The sequence below is a fragment of the Syngnathus floridae genome, chromosome 16, assembly GCF_059516105.1.
Source record: "Syngnathus floridae isolate MCC-2025c chromosome 16, RoL_Sflo_1.0, whole genome shotgun sequence".
Taxonomy (NCBI): Eukaryota; Metazoa; Chordata; class Actinopteri; order Syngnathiformes; family Syngnathidae; genus Syngnathus; species Syngnathus floridae.
Genome location: NC_142428.1, coordinates 4476574 through 4499829, shown reverse-complemented (window position 1 = coordinate 4499829; position 23256 = coordinate 4476574). Strand labels below are relative to the sequence as shown.

Genomic DNA, 23256 nt, shown 5'->3' with positions numbered 1-23256 from the left:
AAATAATTATTTCTAAATTAATAACTATTCTTCGTACAACGCAGTTTTACTTTTCAGTAATTATTAGATTTTATTTTCATAACTTCACCTCATTATCTTTGTTACATTGCAATTTTATTCACAAAGAGAAAGTCAAGTTAAACATTTTGTCCTCAATATGTTCTACTCAGCACTAGCCCAAACACAATATTCTGATTAATATTGCGTTTGTGGAATATAATAAAATTAAGCATCAAAATCCATGACGACTACAAATAAAATGACAGTTTCTCACTCACACACACAAATATTCAATAAAACTTTATGTACAGACTAAAAAATATATCTCTGATTATAGTCCTTGAAGTTTGCTGTGGAGACATAAAATAACAGTCATGTTATTGACCTAATTTATTCATCCATTTAAATAAACATACAAAACGGTCCTTACCTGTCCTCAATGGTTTTGTTGGCTGGATAGTAAACTTTAAACGTAAAACCACTTCTTGGGAAAGAGCCCTGGTGAAGTGATGAATACAGTTTTCATTAATAACGACTCACAATTTATTTTTATTTCAATTAGTCGCGCCAAAGCTTCAACCAATAGGAAATTAGTAATTCGGGTCAGGGAAGTACGTTACATACCGGATTGACGCAAAGGCAGTCGGAGTGTGTGACGTTGAAGGGGTCGTACTTATCGGCAAAGACCACCATGTCGGGAACGGGGTACACGCGCAGGGCGTAGTCGTAGGCCCAAAACACGGGAGTGACGTAAAGAGGCAGCGGGGCCAGGTGAGCCTGCGACAGAATGCTCCGGACAAACTGACAACAACAACAGTGTCAATAATGGGAAAACTTTCCTTTTTTTTTTCTTTTTTGAAAGACACTCACATGATTGGGAATATCCAGGTTGCTGTTGGGCAAGCCCACACAATTCCTGCACATTTTGTTGACCAAGTCCTCACGGATGACTATGATCTCCTGACTGCAGTACTGGATCCTGAAAGAGAGCATGAAAAATATCTAACCAAGCAAAACCACATTAATTTGCCAAAGCTTGACTTAGCTTTGACTTACCTGCACGGGTTGGTGGTGAACGCGCAAAAAGGAACCCTCTGTCTGAACTCCTCAGTGATGTGATCCGCCAGCGGAGGTCTGAGGGAAGACATAAATCAGTAGTTGACAGTTATTGTCAACAATGTTTTTCAGGTAAAAAATGTGATGGAGTTCCATTCCTACTATGAAAAAAATAACTTTGTAAGTAAAAATTTGCAGCCTATTTATTCTTCAGTATAAATATTACCGTGGTAGGATGGTGCCCGGGCCTGGATCTTCAGGGCCGGGAACAAACACAAAACGACTACTGCAGGTTCAAGAAGATGGCAGTGAGGCACTAAGTCAAATGTAAACGACAATAACAAAACAAAAAAAACACTCTTACTTGTTGAGTATGTTAGGATGCGCACATATGCTGTCAGCTAACACCTTCAGCGACTCTAAAAAGAGAATAATAATAGCAAAGTGAGATGTTGTCATTTCTCATTTGATTGTTAAGAGTTGGAGAGTTTACCCTTGAGTGATTTGACGTGACCTTTTCCATACGGAACAGAAGAGAAGTTTCCACAAAAGATGAAACACGTGGGAGGCATTGCCGCGTAACCTGGTGGTACAAATTGTCCACACGGTTCGAGTCGGTCATTAATTGGAGTGGATCTGCTAGTAGACACGTACCTGAGAACATGAGGTTGAGCTTCTCCATCACTTCCGCGTTGTCCAGCCACACGTCGGAAACTAGGACAAACATGGCGTCGTCGTTTTCCTCCTCCAGTTGCTTGAGCTTGACCGACGCTTTCACCGACGTCGTGGACGGGCCGCCGAAAAAGTTGATGTTGCCAAAGTACGCCCTGGTGGCAGAAGTGAGGATACGAACAATGCCTGGTAACTGACATCAATTAAAATGCATGGAAAAAAAAACAACAGAGGGAATAGAAAATAGATTTTAAAAAAATGAACTAATTATATACCGTGTGGCTGATGAAGGTTCTATGGGCGGAGTGCCAAAACCATTGACGTGGAAAACCGAGTCCTCGTACCAGCCTGAAAGACCAGGTCGAAACATTGAGCCCAATCTGTATTATCATCGACAAGCCTTCATTCCATAATTTGCTTAAAATTTTCCTTTGGATTCCACCTTCGTTAAATTAGGAACACTCAGTACAGCGTGTCACTCGACTTACCCTCAGCCAATACGAAACTGTATTCGGTGTAAAGGCCATTATGAAACTGGTGCAAGATGAATTAAGGCAATAGAAGTTTTTGTTCAATTGAAACACAAAAAATAAAGGAAAGGATATTGCCTTGGACATATTGAGCTCTACTGTCCCAGTTGGATCCTCCAGGTAGAATTTCCCCTATTAAAAGACAAAATTAAAAAAAACAAAAGTCCAAAAGATGAATGTATACTTGTGATTCTATATGGACCAAAACGCCGGTGGCCTGCCGCCTCACCTCTCTTAGTTGCGTGATCATTCCAAGAACGATCACGCCCCCCAGTGTGGCCGTGCTGCCGAGCAAAGCTTCAATGGTCTTCAGCTGGATTAAAAAAAAAAAAACATCTTGAGGATATAGGACACCCACACTATGTTTTCAAAAATTGAGCTAGATTAATAATTTAGAATTAATAACACATGGAAACTATTTGTGAAGAAAAGATTGAATTAAAATTGGACACATGAGGTTTTAGCTGGACAGCGAAGACGAGGTTACCTGAAATTTGTTTTGATTGTGCACGACAGCAGCTCCTATGACAGGCGGGGTGAACAGCTCGTGTCGACGTGTGCGCTGGAAACCAAATTCAAATATGAGCACCTCATCAGAACACTTCTCAAAACAGCGACAGTAGTTAAAAAAAAAAAAATCAGACCTGCAGTAAGATTGTGTAGCGTTCCCGAAAAAGTTCCGCCTTGTCTCTGGCGATGCCGCACAGACCCGGAGTTGGATGGTTGGTCATACTTAGGCTGCCAATGGAATCAGAGGTACAAAGAGTATATAAAAAAAGATTTACATACAAAGTACAAATACGACAGTAATTTACTTACGGAACAAACTTCTTCCGCTCCGCGTTATAAATGTATCTGGGTACGTCAAAGGCGCCGATGATGTTGAAAACGTTAGTCCTGGAAAAGAGTCAAAGTCACGTTCCAACTTAAAAAAAAAAAAAAAAAAAAAAAGCATTCTAGAGGGTTTTTGAGCTTCTTACATGGTTTCATCGCAGGATTGAAAGCAGTCCTGCACGGCATTTTCCACCACCGATAGTTCGATCGTGCTTGAAGTCACTATTGGATAAAACACAGATACAGACAAACAATATACACGAAAAGGCCGCACAAACTCACATGGTTGCTTCTCCACAGCATCCAGCACTCTTTCGATGATGTCATCCAGCTCAGTGGGACTGATAGACAACAGGGCCTCTACCAGGCACTTGGTGGCCTCACTTTGACAACAACAAAATTTTGTGTATATTAATATGTTTGCACAATAAAAAGCAAGAAAGGGAAAAAAATGCCAATGAACAACCAGTACAGTTCTTAAATAGTAAATAGTGTCAATTTGAGTGAGCATTATTCCTGTTTTGAAGTCAACTAGGTAATAAAGTAACAATAGAATGTAATTTTGAGCAATTTATTGATATTAGGTTGTGGAAAGTTACCAAATTCATAAAAAGAACTCAATGAAGTTTGACAGCTACACGAACGTCACGACTCATGACACAACTAGACAAGATCGATTTAATAGAATCAAAATAGAAATGACTTAGTTATACATACGGTCGGAGAATAAATCCCCGCATTTGGAAGTCAGCACAAACTTTGGACTTTATTCTCCGGGCAGCATCCATCATTGTTTACTTCGCTGGTCCGGGTCTGTCCACTCGTGCTTTGGCGCCAAATATTTTACTTCCTTATTCGTGTCGTCACTTCCGTGAAAGGCGCTTTAACAATAAAACAGAATCAGAATGAATTTTTCACAAATATACAAAACTAAAAATTAATTAAGAACAACAAATAAAAGAAATTTCAAGCAAATATTGGAGTGAAATGTAAAATTTAATAATGTATTTCTTTTCAAAAAGCCTCGATTTTTACTTTTTTTTTTAAATTTTGGTACCCTCATACATTTTATTAATTTAAAAATAAAATGCCCTTGCTACCTTATCCTGAGGATCAGCAGCTCAACAATGTAATGAAAAGGAAAAAAATAATATGACCAGTACAAGCACAACTATACATTCCATGAGACAGTTTACTGTAGCAACAGAATCTTTAATATTTTGTAAGATATAAAAATCTTCATCTTTATCATATAATAAGACACACCACGTTTAGTCAAAGGAACAATGTTTTTTTCCCCTCAATCACAAAAACCAAAAGAATGATAGAACTTGATGATCCCTTTTGAGGTAAGACAGCTGGTTGGACAATTTCACAGCCTCGCAGCTCTTCCCTTCTTTTATGCAAGACATTTTGACACCTTCCTCATCAAGTAGGCCTTTAGGCACCAAGCTGAAAGCAGGACCTACCCTGGGAAGCTAACACTTGGACATCATTTGGAAATCATAAATGGAAAAGTGTATGCAATCTCACAGGCAGTAACTTGACACAATCGAATCTCCCCCAAAAGTTAGGGATGTTCGGCTTTCAGGTGAAATGTATCGATCGATTCATGTTAAATTTCCTATAACCCATTTTCAGGTTCATCCTGAAAAGTTCACCTGAAAGTCAAATCCCCCCAATTTTTTATGACCCCATGTAAAATAAAACTGGCTTGATTCAATGGAGAGAACAGTCTGCCCGGCCTCCTTGTCAATACATTACGAGACCTTTTATTTTATTTTATTTTTTTTAAACACGTACGTAAGCAATGTGCTCGAGTTTGTCTTGCACTATTTTGAAGCGACGCTTTCCTCGGACAAAAAATAACACCAAAAGCAGCCAAGCACAGGAAACAGCATTGAAAATGTAATGGAGGGGGGAGAGGGAGGGGGGGGTACAAAAAGCCAATGTAAATGTTTGAACATGCCGAGTCTCTTTCACAGAAAGCCACCAGAAGATGTGTTGTCAAATAAAACATATAAAGAAACATCACACACTGCACGTCATGCAACTGACACTGTAAAAGAAACGAGATTGACGTGAACAAAAAAATTCCCAACAATCCCCATTTTTCTGGCTGAGCCAAAAGAGGCATTTAATGGCAGAAATATATATTTTCATATATTTTGTTTCTTTTTATTCACATTACTAACCCTCCCCAACGTTGACAAAAACAGCATTTTTGGACACTACTGCGGCCGCCGTGCTGCCGGCACGAACGGATTTAGCGGCGCGAAGCCGCTAATGTAAAGCTTATCTTTACGCACGCGCACACACATGCATACACACACAGACAGACGAAAACTGGCAGACAAATAAACGTGCAGCAAACTGACGACGTCCAGTGATGGCTGAGCGGACTTTGTGTAGCATGGTGGTCGTGCAGGAACACAAATGCGCGCACACGTAGATTACAAACAATCACCCCCCCCCCTCCCCTCCTCTCCTCGTCCATCTTTGGTTAGCCCCACTACAAAAGTGAACACAACAAGATGGGCTCTTTCAGAAGGGGGGGGGTTCAGGGTCACAGTCAGGGTTCCTTGGCTGGTAGTGCCCTCCCAAGCGAGCTGGTTGGTTGGGTGGCTTTTTTTTTTCTCTCTCAAGACAATGTGTCTACAGGGAGGTGGACGGAAGCTTCTTGACACGCCGCTGGGCCAAGAAGGAGCTCTCGATGGGTTTGAGCTCGGGGGTGGGCTGCGAGTTCTTCAGGGCCGAGTACGTGGCCGCCATGGCGCCCTGGGATGGAAATAACAGTGCTGCATTTAGCGGGACCCTTTCAGAATTTGACATCTCATTTTTAGATTTAAATTAAAAAGAACATAAATAGTCAATTCAAAACTGATTTGGATCACTTTTTCACGCGACAATGATACCTTGACCAGTTTAGGGTCCTGGAGTGGGAGCTGGCTATTGGGGAGTTTTTCTCTCTGGATGATCCAAGGGTGCCTGAGGACCTGCTTGGCGATCAGTCGCTGGTGTGGGTCCACGTGGAGCATCTTGGACACCAGATCCTACAGCAAGGAACACACTTTAAGTCAGAGTTAAGCCCTCTAGAGCAAATAATTTTACACAAGTCACCTTAGCGGCATCTGACACAGTGTCCCAGTTGCCTCCAGACAAACTAAAGTGACCGTTGCCTATCCTGTTCAGGATCTCGTTGGGCGTGTCCTCAGGTCCGTTAGCGAATGGAGTAAAACTAGAGGAAGGAATCAATAAAACAAGACGGCATGAGGATGGAAACGGATTATACAACGCAGTTTTAAGAGTGTCATTATTTACCCGGCCAGCATGGTGTACAGCAGTACTCCCAAACTCCAAATATCACAGCCCTCATCATACCCTTGACGCTTCAACACCTAGCGAAGACAAATTATTTTAGGAGAAGAAAAATGTACGCTTTAAGGCATCGATATTATTCTCCAATACAATAATCACAAAAATCAATTTGATAAACTCCCACACAAAAGCCCGCTTGCCTAATACAAACCGCTGTCGACATGCTAACGGTTAGCATTAATGGTTGAGCTTTTCCAAGAAATAGCAATACTAACAGGCATATATTCTTTATCCTCTCCAAAAAACGACAAACATTTCCAACATTATAAATATGACAAGATGTGCCGGGCTCACCTCAGGAGCCACAAAGTTGGCGGTGTAGCACGGGGTCATGAGTAGCCCGTTGTTGGCGCGCAGTTGCTTCGCGAAGCCAAAGTCGCAGATCCGAATGGACTCTGGGTTCCCCGACTCGTCCACGTAGAGGATGTTGCTGGGCTTCAGGTCTCTGTGCACCACCTAAGACACCATCAGGAAATGTGTAATGAAAGATAGGTAATCATCAGATTAAAAAAAAACAAAAACAAAGATGGCCGCTGCTAATAAAATATGCTGCACCCTCACCCCCTGCGAGTGCAGGTACTCCACAGTCTTGGTGATGGTGTGCAGCACGGCGCTGGCCTCCCTCTCCGAGAAGGACTTTTGCTTGAGGATCCGATCGAGCAGTTCTCCTCCGCGCATCAGCTCCGTCACCAAGAACACCTGCTTGCCGGTATCGTACACCTGGAACCGACGCGAGGGAAGTCCTCCGGTATCAACTCATATCAATCGAGGTTTGACTTGATTATTTAAATTGTTTTCCTCACATCCTTCAGCGTTATGATATTCGGGTGCTGTCCGTATCGAAGCAGGATCTCGATCTCCTCGGAAGGGTCTGCGCTGGTCTTGTCAATCATCTGTCAATCACAAAAAACCCGATTCTAGGCCTTGTCTGAGGTCATCCAGGTGTTTCGGCGACCTGCTTGTACCTTGACGGCGTATTCCGTGTTGGTGGCCTTGTGGACGCATCGCTTACACACGGAGAAGGAGCCCATGCCGATGTCCTCTTTCAAGATGTAGCCGTCGCTGAACAATAAGTTCTTCCCATGTAGCTGCTGCAAGTGGACAGGAAATACTTTTCGATAGATACAAAATAAATTGTCATTTGAATAAAATGTCTTTAACGATTAATCGACTAACCAACTGATTATTTTGATCCATGAATGTTACCTACTGCTTACCTGGACCACCGGGTGCGGCGGGGGCTTCACGGGTTCCATTGAACCTTCTTCCTCCAACAGACTTGACGCGATGAAGCTGAAGCCTCGAAACAGCTGGTGAGCTCCGGCACTTGGCGGCACGCCGGGAGAGTCTGAGGATGAAAAGTTGAATGGTGTATTTATTTATGTGTTTACACTTCCAAGGTGTTCTTGACTTTTATTACCTTTTGGGGTGCGGGAAGTGAATTCGGAATCAAAGTAGAAGGTGTCATCGGGACGCGCCACCGCTGGTTTGAAAGGGGGTTTTTCCTCTCTGCGGAACAGTTTCTGGCACAGATGAAAACAGTTTTGGATGAGAAAAAAAAATACTAGCAGTATTCCAATTCATTGGTAAAAAATTTAAAAAAACAAATCGACAGTAAAACAATAAATTAATAGTAATTAAATTATTTTTTGGATGACTCCGCCAAATAAATAAATAGATAGATAGATAGATAGATAGATAGATAGATAGATAGATAGATAGATAGATAGATAGATAGATAGATAGATAGATAGATAGATAGATAGATAGATAGATAGATAGATAGATAGATAGATAGATAGATAGATAGATAGATAGATAGATAGATAGATAGATAAAAAAATAACACACTCAATACAATACATTAAAAAAAAATAACACTCACAAAACAATAAATAGATAGTAATGAAATTATTTTTTGGATGACTCCCCCAAATAAATAGATAGATAGATAGATAGATAGATAGATAGATAGATAGATAGACAGACAGACAGACAGACAGATAGACAGACAGACAGACAGACAGACAGACAGACAGACAGACAGACAGACAGACAGACAGACAGACAGACAGACAGACAGACAGACAGACAGACAGACAGACAGACAGACAGACAGACAGACAGACAGACAGACAGACAGACAGACAGATAGATAGATAGATAGATAGATAGATAGATAGATAGATAGATAGATAGATAGATAGATAGATAAAAAAAAAATAACACACTCACATTCCAGTCAATGTTGGAAAACCATCCGTGACGTTTGAGCTCCTCAGCTCCATCTGGACCTGATCCTATAGTGAACCCATGGAAACAATTTCAATTTAATTACATACTTTTTTTTTTTTTTTACATGTTCAAATTTGGCAGGGTTATTAACATTCTTCTGTGTGGTAAGTTTGGGAGGCACTTTAATTTTTTCTTCGCAAGCACTTCTCAAGCCTATAAAATGTGTTGACAGCCAAATGTGTTGCTCAACTGGGTGCAGTGAAGGAGATAACCGACCCAATCTGTTGCTGGGGTTCCTCTTGAACAGAGCTCTTAGCAGAGACTGGGCCTCTGCGCTGAGGAACTGAGGCATTCCCAAACGTGCCCTGCAAGAGATAATTCATCATGATCATCGGTGATCCGACCAAAGTAGAAGAGAACATTTGCACTTACTTGAGGATCATGTTCATTGTTTCTTTGCGGTCTTTCCCATGAAATGGCAGCGACCCGGTCAACATTTCAAACTAGAGGAGAGAACATGACTTTTACATAATTACCTAAAAATATAAAGTTCTTTCCTTACCATCAGTACTCCAAACGACCACCAGTCGGCGCTGTGGGTGTGTCCTACCCTGTTGACCACCTCGGGTGCCATGTACTCCACGGTGCCACAGAACGAGTAAGCCTTCTCATGCTGCTCAATACCTTCTTTGCACAGACCAAAATCTACGAGACAGCAAAGGAGACTTTTGATGAAGCATTTCAGGAATTATTTATCTCCTTGCTATTTTCTCACCTGTGAGTTTGATGTGACCTTCCTCATCCAAGAGAATGCTAGACAACAAACGTAGGATAATATTATAATACTTGCATAATTAAATGTGCAATTTGAGAACTACTTTTACTTTTCAGGCTTCAGGTCTCTGTACATGATGCCCAAGCTGTGGAGATGGTCCAGGCCCAGCGCCAACTCTGCGAGATAAAACTTGACGTCCTCCTCGGTGAACATCACCTGTGAGATGGAAATTCGGTTATGATGCATGAGAACGCAACGTGTAGCATGATCACTCTGAGGGAATTCTCACCTCTTTAGACAGTCGGGTGAAGAGATCGCCTCCTCGGAGGAAGTCCAAGATCAAGTAGAGTTTCCCTTCAGTCTGGAAAGCTGTGAAGAGAATATACCAATGTGTTTTAGGTTTTTTTTGAAGGAGGTGCAATCAAGCTGACTAACCGTAGTGCAGCTTGACAATAAACGGGTGGTTGACATCAGCTAGGATGTTCCTCTCCATCTTGGTCCTCACACGATCTCTCACTGGTAGGGAGAAAAGAAAAAAAAAATCCTTTTATGGTATGGCGGTGTTTTTTTTTCGCCGGAGGACATTGTTTACACGGTTCTGACTTTGATTACATCGTTCAATCACAAGCTCACTCTCTTACCTTTGAGTGTGGCCTTCTTGAGGACCTTCATTGCATAGAGCTGGTTGTCATCAGGTGGGGTCACCTTGCGCACCAGGAACACCTCAAGTATGTGAAACACGAGCAATGTCAGGAGAAAGACTGCAGAGGATGAAAAGATACACGGGACTTCCAACTTGCACGCTTTACCTTCCCAAAGGAACCCTGGCCCAACACTTTGAGTAATTCAAAGTGAGACGCGTCTGCTTTTTCCGAACCTTCTTTGACCACATGGGTGATGTTGATTTCCTTGATTTCGCCATCGTCCTATACACAAAGAGAAAGAAACATGGATTTGACAAATGCCCAAAATGCTCCTGGTGACCTGTGAGGTACAGATTGACTTGTGCGTGAAAACGGGCTCCCTCTAGTGGTGTAAAAATTAATTAGTTGTTTTTAAAGGTCTTTTTTTTATGTTTGATACCATTTTTTTCCCAGACATTACCATAAATATACCTAAATAATAATGTGTTAATAATTTCACATACAAGTCGCTCCTGATTAGAAGTCACATCGCAAAAAACTGCAATTTATAGTCCGGAAAATACGGTAGTTTTGTTTAACCTATTAAAGATTAAATTGAAAAAATATAGTCATAGATGGGAAAATGCCATTTATATTACAAAATGTAGACACAAACAAGCACTACCACAAAAACAACATATCGAACTGAACTTTAAAGGACATGTCGTCATGGTTACCAGTGTCCAACGTTTCAAAGCAGGCAAAGTATCTGCAGCCGCCGCCAAGCCTTTGGGTTTTTTGGACAGGTGGAACGGGAGAAAGCGACTGAGTTTAAATCTCGCCCCGGGTCCCATGTCCCAAGAGGTGACCGGGTCTTGCTGACTCTTTTGTTGTGCTCCTCTGACTGACTGAGGTCGAACATGAATCAGAAACAGGCAACCAGGAAGGAAGCGGTTGCTTTCATTCTCACACTCTTGCACCCAAAACGGCACAACCAACCAAAACTCATGAGACGATATGTCATTTTAATTAAGCCCAGATGTAATTCATACAAATGTCTTATTTAGGGAGGAGTAGCAGGGAGTGACTTACCTGGCCACTCATTTGGGCAAAGTCCTTCTCTATCCACGTGATATGAGATTCGTTCTAAGTGGTGTTGGAATGGAGAGTTGACATGATTATTTTTTTTGTTTGGCTTAGATTAGTCATTTTGCAAGCACACACATGTGGAGACAGATGGAGATTTCAGGGGTAACAAGACCAGTCTGGACAAGTCAGGACAGGACAGGAAGTGGCTTTCTCTGCCCTCTCTCTTTCTCTATCTCATTTCCTCTCTCTCTCTCTCTCTCTCCTTGAGCTGACTTCACTTCCTTCCGGCTACAAAAGCTCAACCTGTCCGCAGAAGCCGCTATTCAAAGAGCGGCCTTTCAAAGTCAAAGATGGTGATCACGCCCTGCGGCTTATGACTGGACTCCGATGAAATATTTGATTGGCAATAATAAATCTCTGATACCTGAAGCACTCCCTGAAAGCAAACTATAATTCACATTTGTGCAATTTCTGCAGTGTCATTTTTGAAAAAAATCAAATGAGTGACACTTTTTGTTGTTTGCCTCACTGGCTTAAGAAAGGAACATTCCACCCCAAAATCAAAAATGGATGCGTCCGCAATAAGTCCTTACATCATCCTCTATAAATCAGGAAGTCGAGAAATGGACAGACGAGTCAAAAACAATAAATCAATTTATTGTCTGCATTTTGATCCTTGCCTGTCTGCTAAGCTACTTGACGTGTTAAAGTTAATTAGCTAAAAAAAAAAGGCTTTGAAATTAAATTGTATGTTAGATGGCCACAGAAGAAGACATACAAACATACAACAGATTCATTTGACACGCTCAACATGCTAAAATCAACAAAAACCTGCCACTTGCCTCTCTCGTGCGTGTTTTGGTGCGGAATAATAACCTCCACATGTCCAAATATTTCCATGTCACTTGGAGCCAGCACGCACCGGCTTACGGCCGCTCAAGATTTACTTTGAGTTAGCCAACATGTTCGATGTGTGTTACTCACTGGCTTTGCATACACACACACACCCACACTCACAGCAAAATGGGAAGTGAGGTTTTTAACCACCAAAGTCGAGCGTGACTACATTGACGAGAACTGGTCACAAAGGGGAAGGTTACACTGTAAAAGCGGTAAATTTGAATTTTTGTGTTGCTCTTTGGAAAGCAGAGTCACTTGCAAAATATTTAAAAAAAATAAAGTGAAATAGAGAAAAGGGGGGTGTTCCCATCTTTGGCTAGCCAAACTATAGGACACAAGAGAAGACCTGCTAACTTGTGAAGAAAAAAAAAAAAAGAAAAAAACCACACAAGGGGCCAGACACTTAAGAGGAGCCGTCATGCAGAGCCAAGGTTGGCCAAGTAAGGGCATGTTCACTATATACACTCGCCGTCTGTGTAGATGCTAATTCATCCCGGCACAGAAGAAAATTGTCACCTCGCAGCATAATAGTCCAATGAATAACATACAATTACAACATTTATCCACGGCTGTCTTGACACGGCTTCCTCTTTTCCTGCATGTTTTCATCTGGTGTCAGTTGGAACAAAGAGCAGCCGAGAGGCCATTAAAAGTACAGGATCCTTTTTTTCCCCTTTGTGTCTCATTCCACCATTTCTGATCCGGTCCAGATTTAGACCACATTGTACCAAATTCAAACCCGCAATGGGTGGAGTTGTTCAAGCGGTAAATCTATGACCTAGTATTGTCGAGTTCTGAGAAAGATGATCTGCTGGATGTGTCTTGAGTCCAGACGCTAATGCAGGCTGGCACCAGAACATATCAGGTGAGAGGTTCTAACGTCTGTAATGCTGCTGGATTGTTTTCCTTTTTTGTGGAGAGGCGGGGCAGACGGTACAAGTGCACCAAATGCAATCCTCCAACCATTAAATCAAGGCGCTTTAATAAAAGCGTCGCCTGGAGCGGTTGAGAAGAAGCTTAAACTGCAAGGAGAAGTCAAGGATCCAAATAACACAGCTGCTTGCACTGCATTAAGACATAAAACCTCTCGCTACTTCATCTAAGTCTCGTTTGCGGTTTCTTTGGGGACTCTTCATTAGGTACTCTTGCATAAAAAAAAATCCAATGCCTTATTAATCTACCGCTGACAAAGCAGAGAACCTTCTTGGTCACATGATTCCTTAATCTCCAGGCTTGGTTGGATATTTCATACAGGAACACGAGGTCACCTTTTCACCCCTTTTGGTGTTGTTTACAACACGGGGTTAAAAGATTGAACATTGAACAGGACGTTCCATCTGCTGGCTTTGAGTGACAGCTGCACAAGGACGTTGTGCTAACAGATTTCCATGGAAAATGCACAGGAAATGTGTGCGGGATTAGCACGGATGCTACAGGAAATCCTGCGTGGTCAATCTGGAATATTAATAGCACAACAAGGATTGCGGTAAGATGAGAGGCACGTCAGACAGTTGACATGAGCTTGAGCAGAATGGAAGGATGAAGATGATGATGATGGTGGTATTGGAATTTCAATTATGATAGGAGGCAAGTTAATTATTTCATTATTGATCCATGAATCGAATTTTTAAAAATCTCTTACTTTCCATGCCGTTATGTAAAAAAAATCTCATTATTTCAAATGACATGACAAAATAGATTCATTATGATTCCATTACAACAATGGTAAGCGTTGTTGCCACGGTAACCGTGTCAACCGTTATTTTCCGACAATAGTGAAAAGTAATAGAAACAAGTAGCAGCAGAGTAAATTCATTGACTGGAATGGAAATGGACGAAAATATATTTTGAGGTGGTTTTGGCAAGGAAATCAGCTTTCCGCTATGGTAGTAACTGTAAAAGGCAAGAGCAACCGGTTGCCACGTTCTCCTCAGTCGACCCTGAAAGGGAGAAGTGTGAAACTATGGCAACTGTGTTCCTCATCTTTGTGAGAAGTGGTTGCGAGGACGGCGTCTTTACGCAGGAAATGGCCGTGGACAGCAAGCTTTCATGCCAATCGTTGATGGACGAGTGCTCTTACTGCCCGAGTGGACCTTTTAAGAGCCTCGATCAAATACCACCGTGGCCTTTAAAGGTTTTGGGGGGCTTGAGAATAATCACCGGACCAAATCTGAAAAATCTGATGAAAGAAAGAAAACGAGTTATGAATGAAACTCTGAATGAGCAAAAAGGTTTATGGCTACTCCGTGTGTGTAAAAAAAAAACCATTTTCTACTATTGCAGGGCTTGGCGACGCTGAGGACACGGTAACCATGACGACGGCGGCTCGCGGCAACCGAGGATGGATGGAGGAGGGGCTACTGAAGGCAACGGAAATATGCTTTGAATTATTTGAAGGGATGCTGAGGAAAAACATCTTTAATTGTTGACGTGCTGACAGACGACGACTCGCGTCCATGTTATGCTGCATTCAGGTGAATTTTCTTGTTTGAAATAATTAAAAACAAGTATATAATACTTTAAAAATATTTTTTCATATTTTTGTGAGGGAACCAACTTCCATTTTCTGTTGAAAATGCTTATTGGGAGGTTTATGTGAACACAAACGGTGGAGTAACACATGTAAACAGACAATATAACAATCATGACAGAATTAAAAAAAAATTACCAGTATTACTAATCACCTTTTTTTTTTATTGTGAGTCTATTTTTGCATTACACTGCCCAAACTTGTCCCACAGTACTTTCTACTCGTCCTACTGCAACATACTAGCGATGCTTTTGATTCCCTCCACCCACCCCAAACAAAACGAGAATTTAGAGTCACCCGCAAGCTCGAGGGAGGGGGGGGCTGGGTAATTGGGTTATAAACCATCGCCCCGCCTCTGCGTGTTTGGCCAGTAGCTCTGCAGAGCCACCTTCTACCATTAACAGCAGATTCTGTTGATGATAAGCTCACACAAGAGAGCGTCCGCTTCAGTCGAGAGCACGCACAGACGCACACGAGAGTTATTCCCTTCAAACCAAACACACAGTACAATTGTGTAAACAAGTCCGAGATTGTGTAGAGGTCGGCTATACGTTTCCCATAGGCTTTGCTTCCATCCAACACAAACGGTGCAGCAACACATCTAGACTGACACCGTAATGTTTATAAATTGCAAAGATTGATCGATATTGCTGACGCACTGAGAAGTACTTTCGTTGTCGCCACTGCGTTGTGGTTGTACCCAGACGCTGTTTTCCGCCAACCACCCACGATTTTTATCACGCGGAAAAAAATAAAAAGTAGTTATCGGCGGCGGTTTGTTCGGGTGCTTATCGTTGCGCTGGTGACGACATTCGGTGAGAGAGGGGAAGAAAAAAAAAAGGCTTTGGAGGACATTGCAACACAAAAGTGATGCTATAAGTCAGTGACTCCCCCTGCTCCCCCCCTCCCCTGACCTTCCCGTGGAATGCGGCGTGTTTGGTTCTGCAGGGTTGTTCGAACACGCCTCCAACACGCACACGCGATCATCTCGCCGCAGGTTTGTTTGACAGTTTCCCAGTGGCGAGCGAGCCCGGCGGGAAAAGGCCGAGCTGGACGTCGGCAACCCAAGCTGGCCGCCATCTGCGCTTTCCAGGAAGTGCTGTGGAATTTATGTAACCTCGACAAGACCCGCAGAGAATTCCTGGATTCTTGCAGAAGCAGTCAGAAACCACGGAGATGTGGTTCACAAGAAAAAAGTCAAATACGCCCACCAGCCAAAACATTATGCCCACTAGTAAAATTTAAAGTATGCTTGAAATAACAACGTGACGACTGCTGGAGGGGCTTCAATGCAAATCCTACCTCTCAGGAGGTCAGATTTGTTGAAGGGCCGTTTCCATGACGACCACATGCGTGAGCATACGCTTAGCGCTCTCATCGCTAGGTGGGGAAATTCGTAACCTTGCCGTTTCCTGGTTCGCCGGGCTCCGCGCCCGCCCTAGGCTCCGTCCGCTTGTCAAGTGCGGCGCCTACGCTCGCTCCTCTGGTAAATATTTAATCGGGTCGAGGAACACTCGACACCGAGGCTGCTATGAGCTCGACATGGCCACGCGGGGGAATGCGTTGGATTGAACAGGGGTCACCAACATGGTGCCTGCGGGTAATATTCAAAGACCACATTAGTAGTCTGTAGGCTTGTTCTAAAAATAGCTCACCATACATTGTGATTTTCTAGGAATTCTTCACAAGTCATTATTTATTTTACGTAGCTGTGCATAATCTCCTAACGTTACGCAGATTTATTTGTATTATTTATTTCTTTAATCCGGTTCAACACGTGTTGAAACTGCGTAGAAGTGCTGTCTCAATTTTTTAATTAACAATCGGTCCCATCTTTACGCTTGGTAACATGATTGTCCTCGGTCTCAATTGATAGTTGTTCAACTGTTCCCATCTTCTAATTTGTTTCCATAATTTGACTCGGTGGACGTGACCGTCAAAGGCACACAGCACACTTTTCCGTCTGATTCTGTCTATCATTTCCTTTGGATAATTTAATAATAAAACACGGATAAACGGCATATCTTTTATCACTCATTACGTCAATTTTGCAGGGTCTCCGTGTGAAAGAGGCTCACGTTTCTTTTCGCTTCCATTCCTCCCACACGGGCCGAAAAGGTGCCTAGCGTTTCCTTTCCCTTGCCTTTTCCAATACCTCATCATCTCCGGCCGCCGAACCATACCTTCCTTTCAATCGTGCCGTTCAGTTGCTTCTATTCTACCAGCGCCTAACTGCGGTGGAAAAATAAAAAGTCATTAGCCACGATCTCTGGTGCATTACCTCGTTCTAATTTCTGCCCTCTGGCTCGTAAGGTAGGAGCTCCTGCCGCAGTGGGGTGAGAATTACGTAACAACAGGCCTGCATTTGACATAAAATTAAGTATAGACCAAATTGCTCTTGTATTTTATTGGTCGCATCCGTCACCGTTGAAGGCAGAGGCGGAAAAACTTCCCCTCAAGTTAATCTAACAAGAGCGCCACAATAGTTTAAACATTCATCACTCGAAAAAACATCAATGAGTGAACTTTGACTGAGGTTGAGACATTTTGTTCACTTGAAGGAGAAAACTGGGTAATAATAACTCCTCCCCTGGCACCACAGATGAGATGATTCCCTCCATCGATACGCCTGCTCGTTGACGCTGAATCTATACGAGCTGAGAAAGCCCATTAGACGCACTTGATCCGGAAAAAAAAAGTCGGCAGTCGTCATTAGAGTGCTTCTAATTCCTGTTTTTAATAACTGCAACGGTAAAACTGCATACTCATGAACCCTTCAGAGAGCCATCATCTAATTGGTTACAATTTTACTGCCTTGATTTCATTTTATGCCCGCTTGCAGTGCTGCGATGTTTGAAGAGAGAAAAAAAAAACAAATCAAGAGCGAAAAGACAGTCAGCAATAAGCTGGCGAGTGGCAGCACCTCGCTTGAAATGAAATATCGCCTCAGAGGTCGCAGGAAACGCATCAAGGAAGATGAGACGTGCTAACAAACAACGGCGAGCGAAACAATTACAGGTGCAGTTCCGATAAAAACGATGAATTTCTCCCAACGTCAATGTCCTTCCAGGAAAGCAATCCCGTTACATTGGAGGAAGTCAATTTCCTCGTCGTCCTATCGAATGCGGGATTCTAATAAAGCGGAATAAATAGTGTTGTCCAATCAATTAGCACGTGAAAAGCACCATTCCGGTTGTAATTGAATCTTATTGATGGCGTACTGCAATGCAAGAGAGGTATCAGATGTGATAAACGAAGCTGTGATTTGGATTAGCGCATTTCCCCGTGTGGTGACCCCAATCATCGCACGTCATTATAACGTGAAAGGATGCTAGACGGGCTTCACCCGCCTCCATTCAATTCACAAGGACTGAACACAAAAGCCAGCATGAGCACGGTGCCCCTGCAGAATAACACAAGAGGAAAGGGGATTGTGTTCCAAAGGGCCAGATAATAATGGAGGCTGGGGAGGAGTTTAAAAAAAAAGGGCTGACTCAGCCATTCTTTACGAGCAAGCTTGTGCACGTTTGTGATGTGATCGCTAACGGGACAACTGGGGACACGCAGCCGAAGCTACGGTTGTTTGAAATATAACATGTAATAGAGAGTAATAAAATACATCTCATTACAACCTAATTACACCCACAGAAGTGAAAAAAAAATCTGGTCTTAAAATATGAGATGCCTATTGTAGTACCATTAGTGACCTGTGAGAGGCAGCATAGTGCCCCAGGGTAGACTGCTGGAAGATACGAAGAAGATGCTAGGCTAATTTAGCTTGTCTATATTATTGTTGGGGGGAAACAAGTACTAACTGGCCATGTAAACACAGCAGTCCAAATGTCCCCGGTCGAATTAATTGTGTTTAATTAATTGAGTGTGTGTGTGTGTGTGAGTGTGTGTTCCGACCTTGACAGCAGGTGTGACTCCATCTTCGGCAGTACTCTGGCCATTCTGTCAAAGAGAGTAGAGTTTAGAAAATGATCAGTGTTGCATAAGTAGATTTTTAATGCAAAAAAAATACAAATACAAAGGGCAAACGCCAAAAACGTGTTGTCCGGTCACATTTAGAAAAAGCCGAAGTGATGTCGTGGCTATCCCGAGAGAGAGAGACATAACGGTACGTCACAGATTGCTGACTCGTGACGTTTTAGCGGCGACTTTGCCGCTTTGCTGCCTCTTCACATTTGGGACGACGGGGCGCTTGTTTATTCTTTGTGGGGTTCATCTTGAGAGGGTGACTCATGCCCAACTATACACAGGAAATGTGATGACTCAGCATTGCTCCAGTTTTTAAGTCTCATTTGTACGACAAATATTAATCTAATGAACCATTCGTGACATCTTTGTGTCAAGTCAACTTCTTGTGAGATGGGACATAGGTCATGACCCCTTAGAGCCCGCACGAGTGAAAATACAACCAACGCTTTTACGGTTTTATGGGTAGGTGATGAAATGTGAAAACATGTCCAACTGCTTCCGCACATAAGAGGAAGAAAAAAAGAAGAGCATATTTCGGAATTCTGCTCCCAAGAGTCCTCCCCCCCCCCCCTCGGTGAATGCCACGAATTCCACTTTTACTGGCAGCTTTCTGTAGAAGACAAACAAAAATCACTTCAACCCTGAGATTGAATTCAAGCCACTATTACTGTACAAGGGACGTCACTTAAGCCATTTGCTCCAGGCACAAACTACTTGAGATCATTTCCAGTCGAGCCTTGTGGTGTTTTAACAACATTCGACGTTGTAACACCAAACTTGTTTATTGGACTTTGAACAAGAAGAGTCATATCAACTCCGAGAGCCATAAAGTCAAAATGAGTAATCTGAGGTCGCCATGGGAACACCAAAGACCACGTTTCTTAATACAAACGGGTGTACCATCAACAGGCCTATTATGGATACATTTTATTTCAACATGCCGAGTCCGGTCGTTTTTATTGAAACCTTGATGCCGAGCGCTCCGCTCATGCATGTACAGTACACGCTCCCGATACCGTTCCTCCGACACTTTCAATCTCATTAGCCACGCTTGGCCGATCCAAGTGGCCCAGTTAATGGCGCCGGCGCTCCCCTGAGCTTCCTCAACGAGAGCGCAGACACACGCACACCTAAGCACACAAACAAGGCTCAACACGTTAATAAGCGAGGAGGCCTCGCGATTAAACGCGTGGGAATCGTATTGAGCAAACGTTAGCCCGATAGGCGGCAAAGCGGAACTTTTCATTCCTGTCTGGTCATAAAAAGTCAACAAGCTCAGGGCGGCTCTGCTGTTTGAGTTGGTGAGATAAATTTGTTTTACTAACATAACACTGTATCCTAGCAACAAGAAATACAAGGAGCATCTTTTTAGTCTTTGTAATCCTAGCCGGCTAAATTTCTCAGTATCTCGGTGAGTATTGATTGACAACCACTTTGCTAAATCCACCAAATGGACATTATCTATATTTATTTACCACTTTTGGGCTTTTAGGTTTCTGACTCCCACCAATAATCAGGAAAACTAGACCTCAAAACATTTAGCATTAGCAAAACGAAATATGGTGGAACAGTTTCTGCTGAGGATTTCCCGCCAGATTTATTTTAACGTCTGTCCCGGAAGTCGGAGATGTTATCGAACGTTCTCCTTCACCGCCACAGTCTTGCTCAGGTGTTCCGCAGGTCACGCCCAAATTAGCAGCACTTAATCCCGCGCGGGAGATAAAAGCCATGAAACGCTCGAGTGCTCGGCCTCGATAGCAAACACACACTTGACGAGAATCGAAATATTGCATAAGAACCTAAAATAGCTTCAGTCACTTCTCTAGTCTGCTACACTTTTTAGAGCGGGTGCAACTAATAGTGAAACTTTTAGAGTACAAGTGAAAGTTTCCGTATTTGGATGGTGGAGATCTGGTGTGGATGGATCAGCAGGATCATGACAAATGCCAGAAGCCATTGCAGGTGGCACTGAGTCATAATGGCGGCACAGCGGTGGGGATGATTGCTACCTCTTTATCAGCGCTGATTCACTTCAGATCAGACGTCATTTCCCCACAGGAATCAAAATCAATCTTTGATTCCAGAAATTCCACTTTGATCCTAGACTGGGGAAAAACTACACAAAAGGAACCCTCCAGATCCACAAATGGACCTGGACCAGACCTTAAAGTATCAAGCAAGTCATAGTGAAGCAGGTCAACCTGCTCCATCTGTCTCCTGGTCCAACACGCTCAATTGGGACAGGATCGTTCTCCTCCGAGGTGTCTGCCGGTGCTAGCAAAGTGTGCAGCGTCCCGATATGGAGTTCACGATGATTAGCGGCGACTGGTGTGATTAAATTGATCACAGCTCGGGTGATAATGAATGCAAAGTGGACAGGTGTTGTGCAGGCCGATGATGGAGGAAAAAAACATTTATTTTACTTATTTGAAATAAAAGTCCACATTTTCCCTCTGTCAATCATGCAATAAAAAGGCAGGCAATTACGCTCGACATTCTTTGCAGGGTCAGCACGAGCATCTGTTCGGAGGTGTTGCTGACAAGTAGGCAGAAAAAAAAAAAAAGATAACGACACATTATGGGAGGGTGACTCATTACGCTGACTGCGCCAATGTATAATATGGACAGATTCATCAAAACTCATAGTTTTAATTAATTCACCCCCGTTGTTGATATTTTTAGATACTTGGGATTTTAATTCATAAATTCTTCCTTCTTTCATCTATTTCTCTTGCGCGCTAACTTTCAGAAAAACCCCGCGGTGGTCTATTTTAGTTTTTGATTCATACTCTAGTAAATGGATGTTCTCCGTGCTGAGTTTTATGGTAATACAAGTTAATGATTAACGGCTTTAGCAAGTTTGGATTCTGTAGAGGAGTCAAAAATGGGGGCAACCAATTTAAATGAGTCAGCATGAGAAGCTAAAAAGACAGAATGATGGAGATCAACGTGAGAGAGCAGGATGTTCTTCTCCTATCAGAGAAGAGACCTAAGGTAAATGATAAGATGTCAACTTCCGGACCAGACTGCCCCCCCCAAAAGGCTTTCAATCGACAAATCAATTCTCACGGTAAAGAATATTGAGGACATTGTGTAATACCGTGCACAAAAGAGAGGAGATCAGAGACAGAAGGTATGAATATTACATGTCATCTGGCCCAGCGTACATTTTGGCAGATTCCCGCAGCTGTTCAATTGGATGGTGTCAATGACATTCTACAGGTTGCCAGAGAATCCGGATCACTTTGAAATCGGGAGGAAACAAAACAACAACCAGGTGGTTTTTCCCATAATACAGCAAAAAATGCAGTATGATTTCCAAGAATAATCTGACACTATCCGCAAATCTAATATCCATCAGATGTGCTTGGATAAATTCATTTCGGGGAGAGCTGCAGCAGAGTGGAGAAGTGTAAAAAGCACTTATTTGGATTTGGAAATGCTCTTGAGTTGAAGTGACAATGAATAGTTCCAAATAAAGCGACATAACTGAGGTGAAGTGATGAATCACCTCTTTCAGAGTAAATCTGAGGCTTTAAAAAGAAATTATGCTGGAGTATTCATTAAGAGGTGAAGCGCTGATTCACAGTTTAGAAGTGTAGTTCGATTCCGGAATCACCTTCCTGTATGGAGTTTGCTTGTTCTCCCCGTGGCAGCCAGAAGCTACGTATAATTAACCTGTGTAAAAGGATGGATGGCCGCATCATATAGTAAAAGTAATATTATTGATAATCATACCTCAAATTATAGATGGTAATTTAGGTGAAAGGCTCAAACATGCATGATACATGTAGACATTTATGAACATCCGAATATGATAACCGGTTGCGAAATAGTTACGAGTCCTTCCAAGGAACTTATCCAAATGTAAAATTCCACAGTAACTTGACTAAAACGTTGCAATTCCGCACTTGTGGTTTACCTCAGTCTCCAGCTGGACAAGTTCCATGGTGGGCCATGGCTCGGCAATCTGTGCGAGCGGCATGCTTGCAGATTTGCCCCCGTCAAGATGCACAACTTCTCAGAAGGGCTTCGGGCTCGGTTCGGTGACTTGGTGCTGTCCACAGTCCTCGTGCACCACTCGGGGTGGCGGGGTTCGACAAACAGGTGCAATCGTTCTGATTTAATTCGGATTGCTCCAAAGTGGTAATCCAGTTGAGAGGAGAATAAATCCAGGTACTACTCAGAGGTGGAAAAACCTAGGTGTAAAAATAAAATAAATAAAAAACAAAACAAAAAACAATCCTGGAGGAATGACACCAAGTCCGGATTGGTTTGACAATCGAAGCCTTGGGTCCTCCACACCGGGCTTCCTCTTCTCGCTCTTGTCTTGGTAGTAAATAGCTCAGCGCAGCCTCCGAGCCCAGATTGTCATTGGCACACTCCCAAAGACGAGATTCATCCTGCCCTCCTTCTTTTCTTTCTTTTTTTTTTAAATCCTAGCTCCTCTACCACCCACGTCCGATGTCGCCATCCTCTGGCGGAAAAGTGAACTCCACCTACGTCATTGCGCTCAACTAGCTTTATGCAACTAAAATAAAATAATTCACAGGTAATATGCTGAGATTTTTTTTGTTTGGTTAATTTATGATAAAGATCTACCCAAGATTAAAGTAGGTTGTCAATAAATAAGAATTTTAAAAAAAATAATGC

General features: G+C 42.6%; 2 protein-coding genes across 5 annotated transcripts; both read right to left on the bottom strand.

Annotated features, from left to right (window-relative positions):
• Nucleotides 1-23: 23 nt before the first annotated feature.
• On the bottom strand, nucleotides 24-3969 carry pole2 (polymerase (DNA directed), epsilon 2). Its single transcript, XM_088399869.1, has 19 exons — nucleotides 3810-3969; nucleotides 3375-3475; nucleotides 3239-3314; nucleotides 3078-3155; nucleotides 2903-2996; nucleotides 2746-2820; nucleotides 2488-2571; nucleotides 2334-2390; nucleotides 2217-2265; nucleotides 2004-2076; nucleotides 1711-1883; nucleotides 1550-1639; nucleotides 1421-1475; nucleotides 1283-1342; nucleotides 1057-1134; nucleotides 871-979; nucleotides 625-801; nucleotides 431-498; nucleotides 24-350 (listed from the first exon to the last, which is right to left on the bottom strand). The coding sequence occupies exons 1-19, from the start codon at nucleotides 3881-3883 to the stop codon at nucleotides 332-334; spliced, it is 1590 nt and encodes a 529-aa protein (XP_088255995.1). The 5' UTR covers nucleotides 3884-3969; the 3' UTR covers nucleotides 24-331.
• Nucleotides 3970-4278: 309 nt separating this feature from the next.
• rps6ka1 (ribosomal protein S6 kinase a, polypeptide 1) lies at nucleotides 4279-23003 on the bottom strand. Of its 4 annotated transcripts, XM_088399863.1 has the most exons (23): nucleotides 22526-23003; nucleotides 18532-18576; nucleotides 11196-11249; nucleotides 10290-10406; nucleotides 10122-10203; nucleotides 9916-9996; nucleotides 9770-9849; nucleotides 9590-9696; nucleotides 9481-9518; nucleotides 9268-9410; nucleotides 9138-9208; nucleotides 8982-9070; nucleotides 8706-8770; nucleotides 7891-7993; nucleotides 7688-7818; nucleotides 7436-7561; nucleotides 7274-7363; nucleotides 7032-7190; nucleotides 6765-6926; nucleotides 6414-6490; nucleotides 6213-6330; nucleotides 6008-6145; nucleotides 4279-5870 (listed from the first exon to the last, which is right to left on the bottom strand). In XM_088399863.1, the coding sequence occupies exons 1-23, from the start codon at nucleotides 22586-22588 to the stop codon at nucleotides 5748-5750; spliced, it is 2262 nt and encodes a 753-aa protein (XP_088255989.1). In that variant the 5' UTR covers nucleotides 22589-23003; the 3' UTR covers nucleotides 4279-5747. The 4 variants fall into 4 exon arrangements, with proteins under 4 accessions (XP_088255989.1, XP_088255991.1, XP_088255992.1 ...); XM_088399865.1 differs by lacking the exon at nucleotides 11196-11249 and having other exon boundaries at nucleotides 22526-23002; XM_088399866.1 differs by lacking the exons at nucleotides 11196-11249; nucleotides 18532-18576; nucleotides 22526-23003 and adding an exon at nucleotides 12035-12194.
• Nucleotides 23004-23256: the final 253 nt, after the last annotated feature.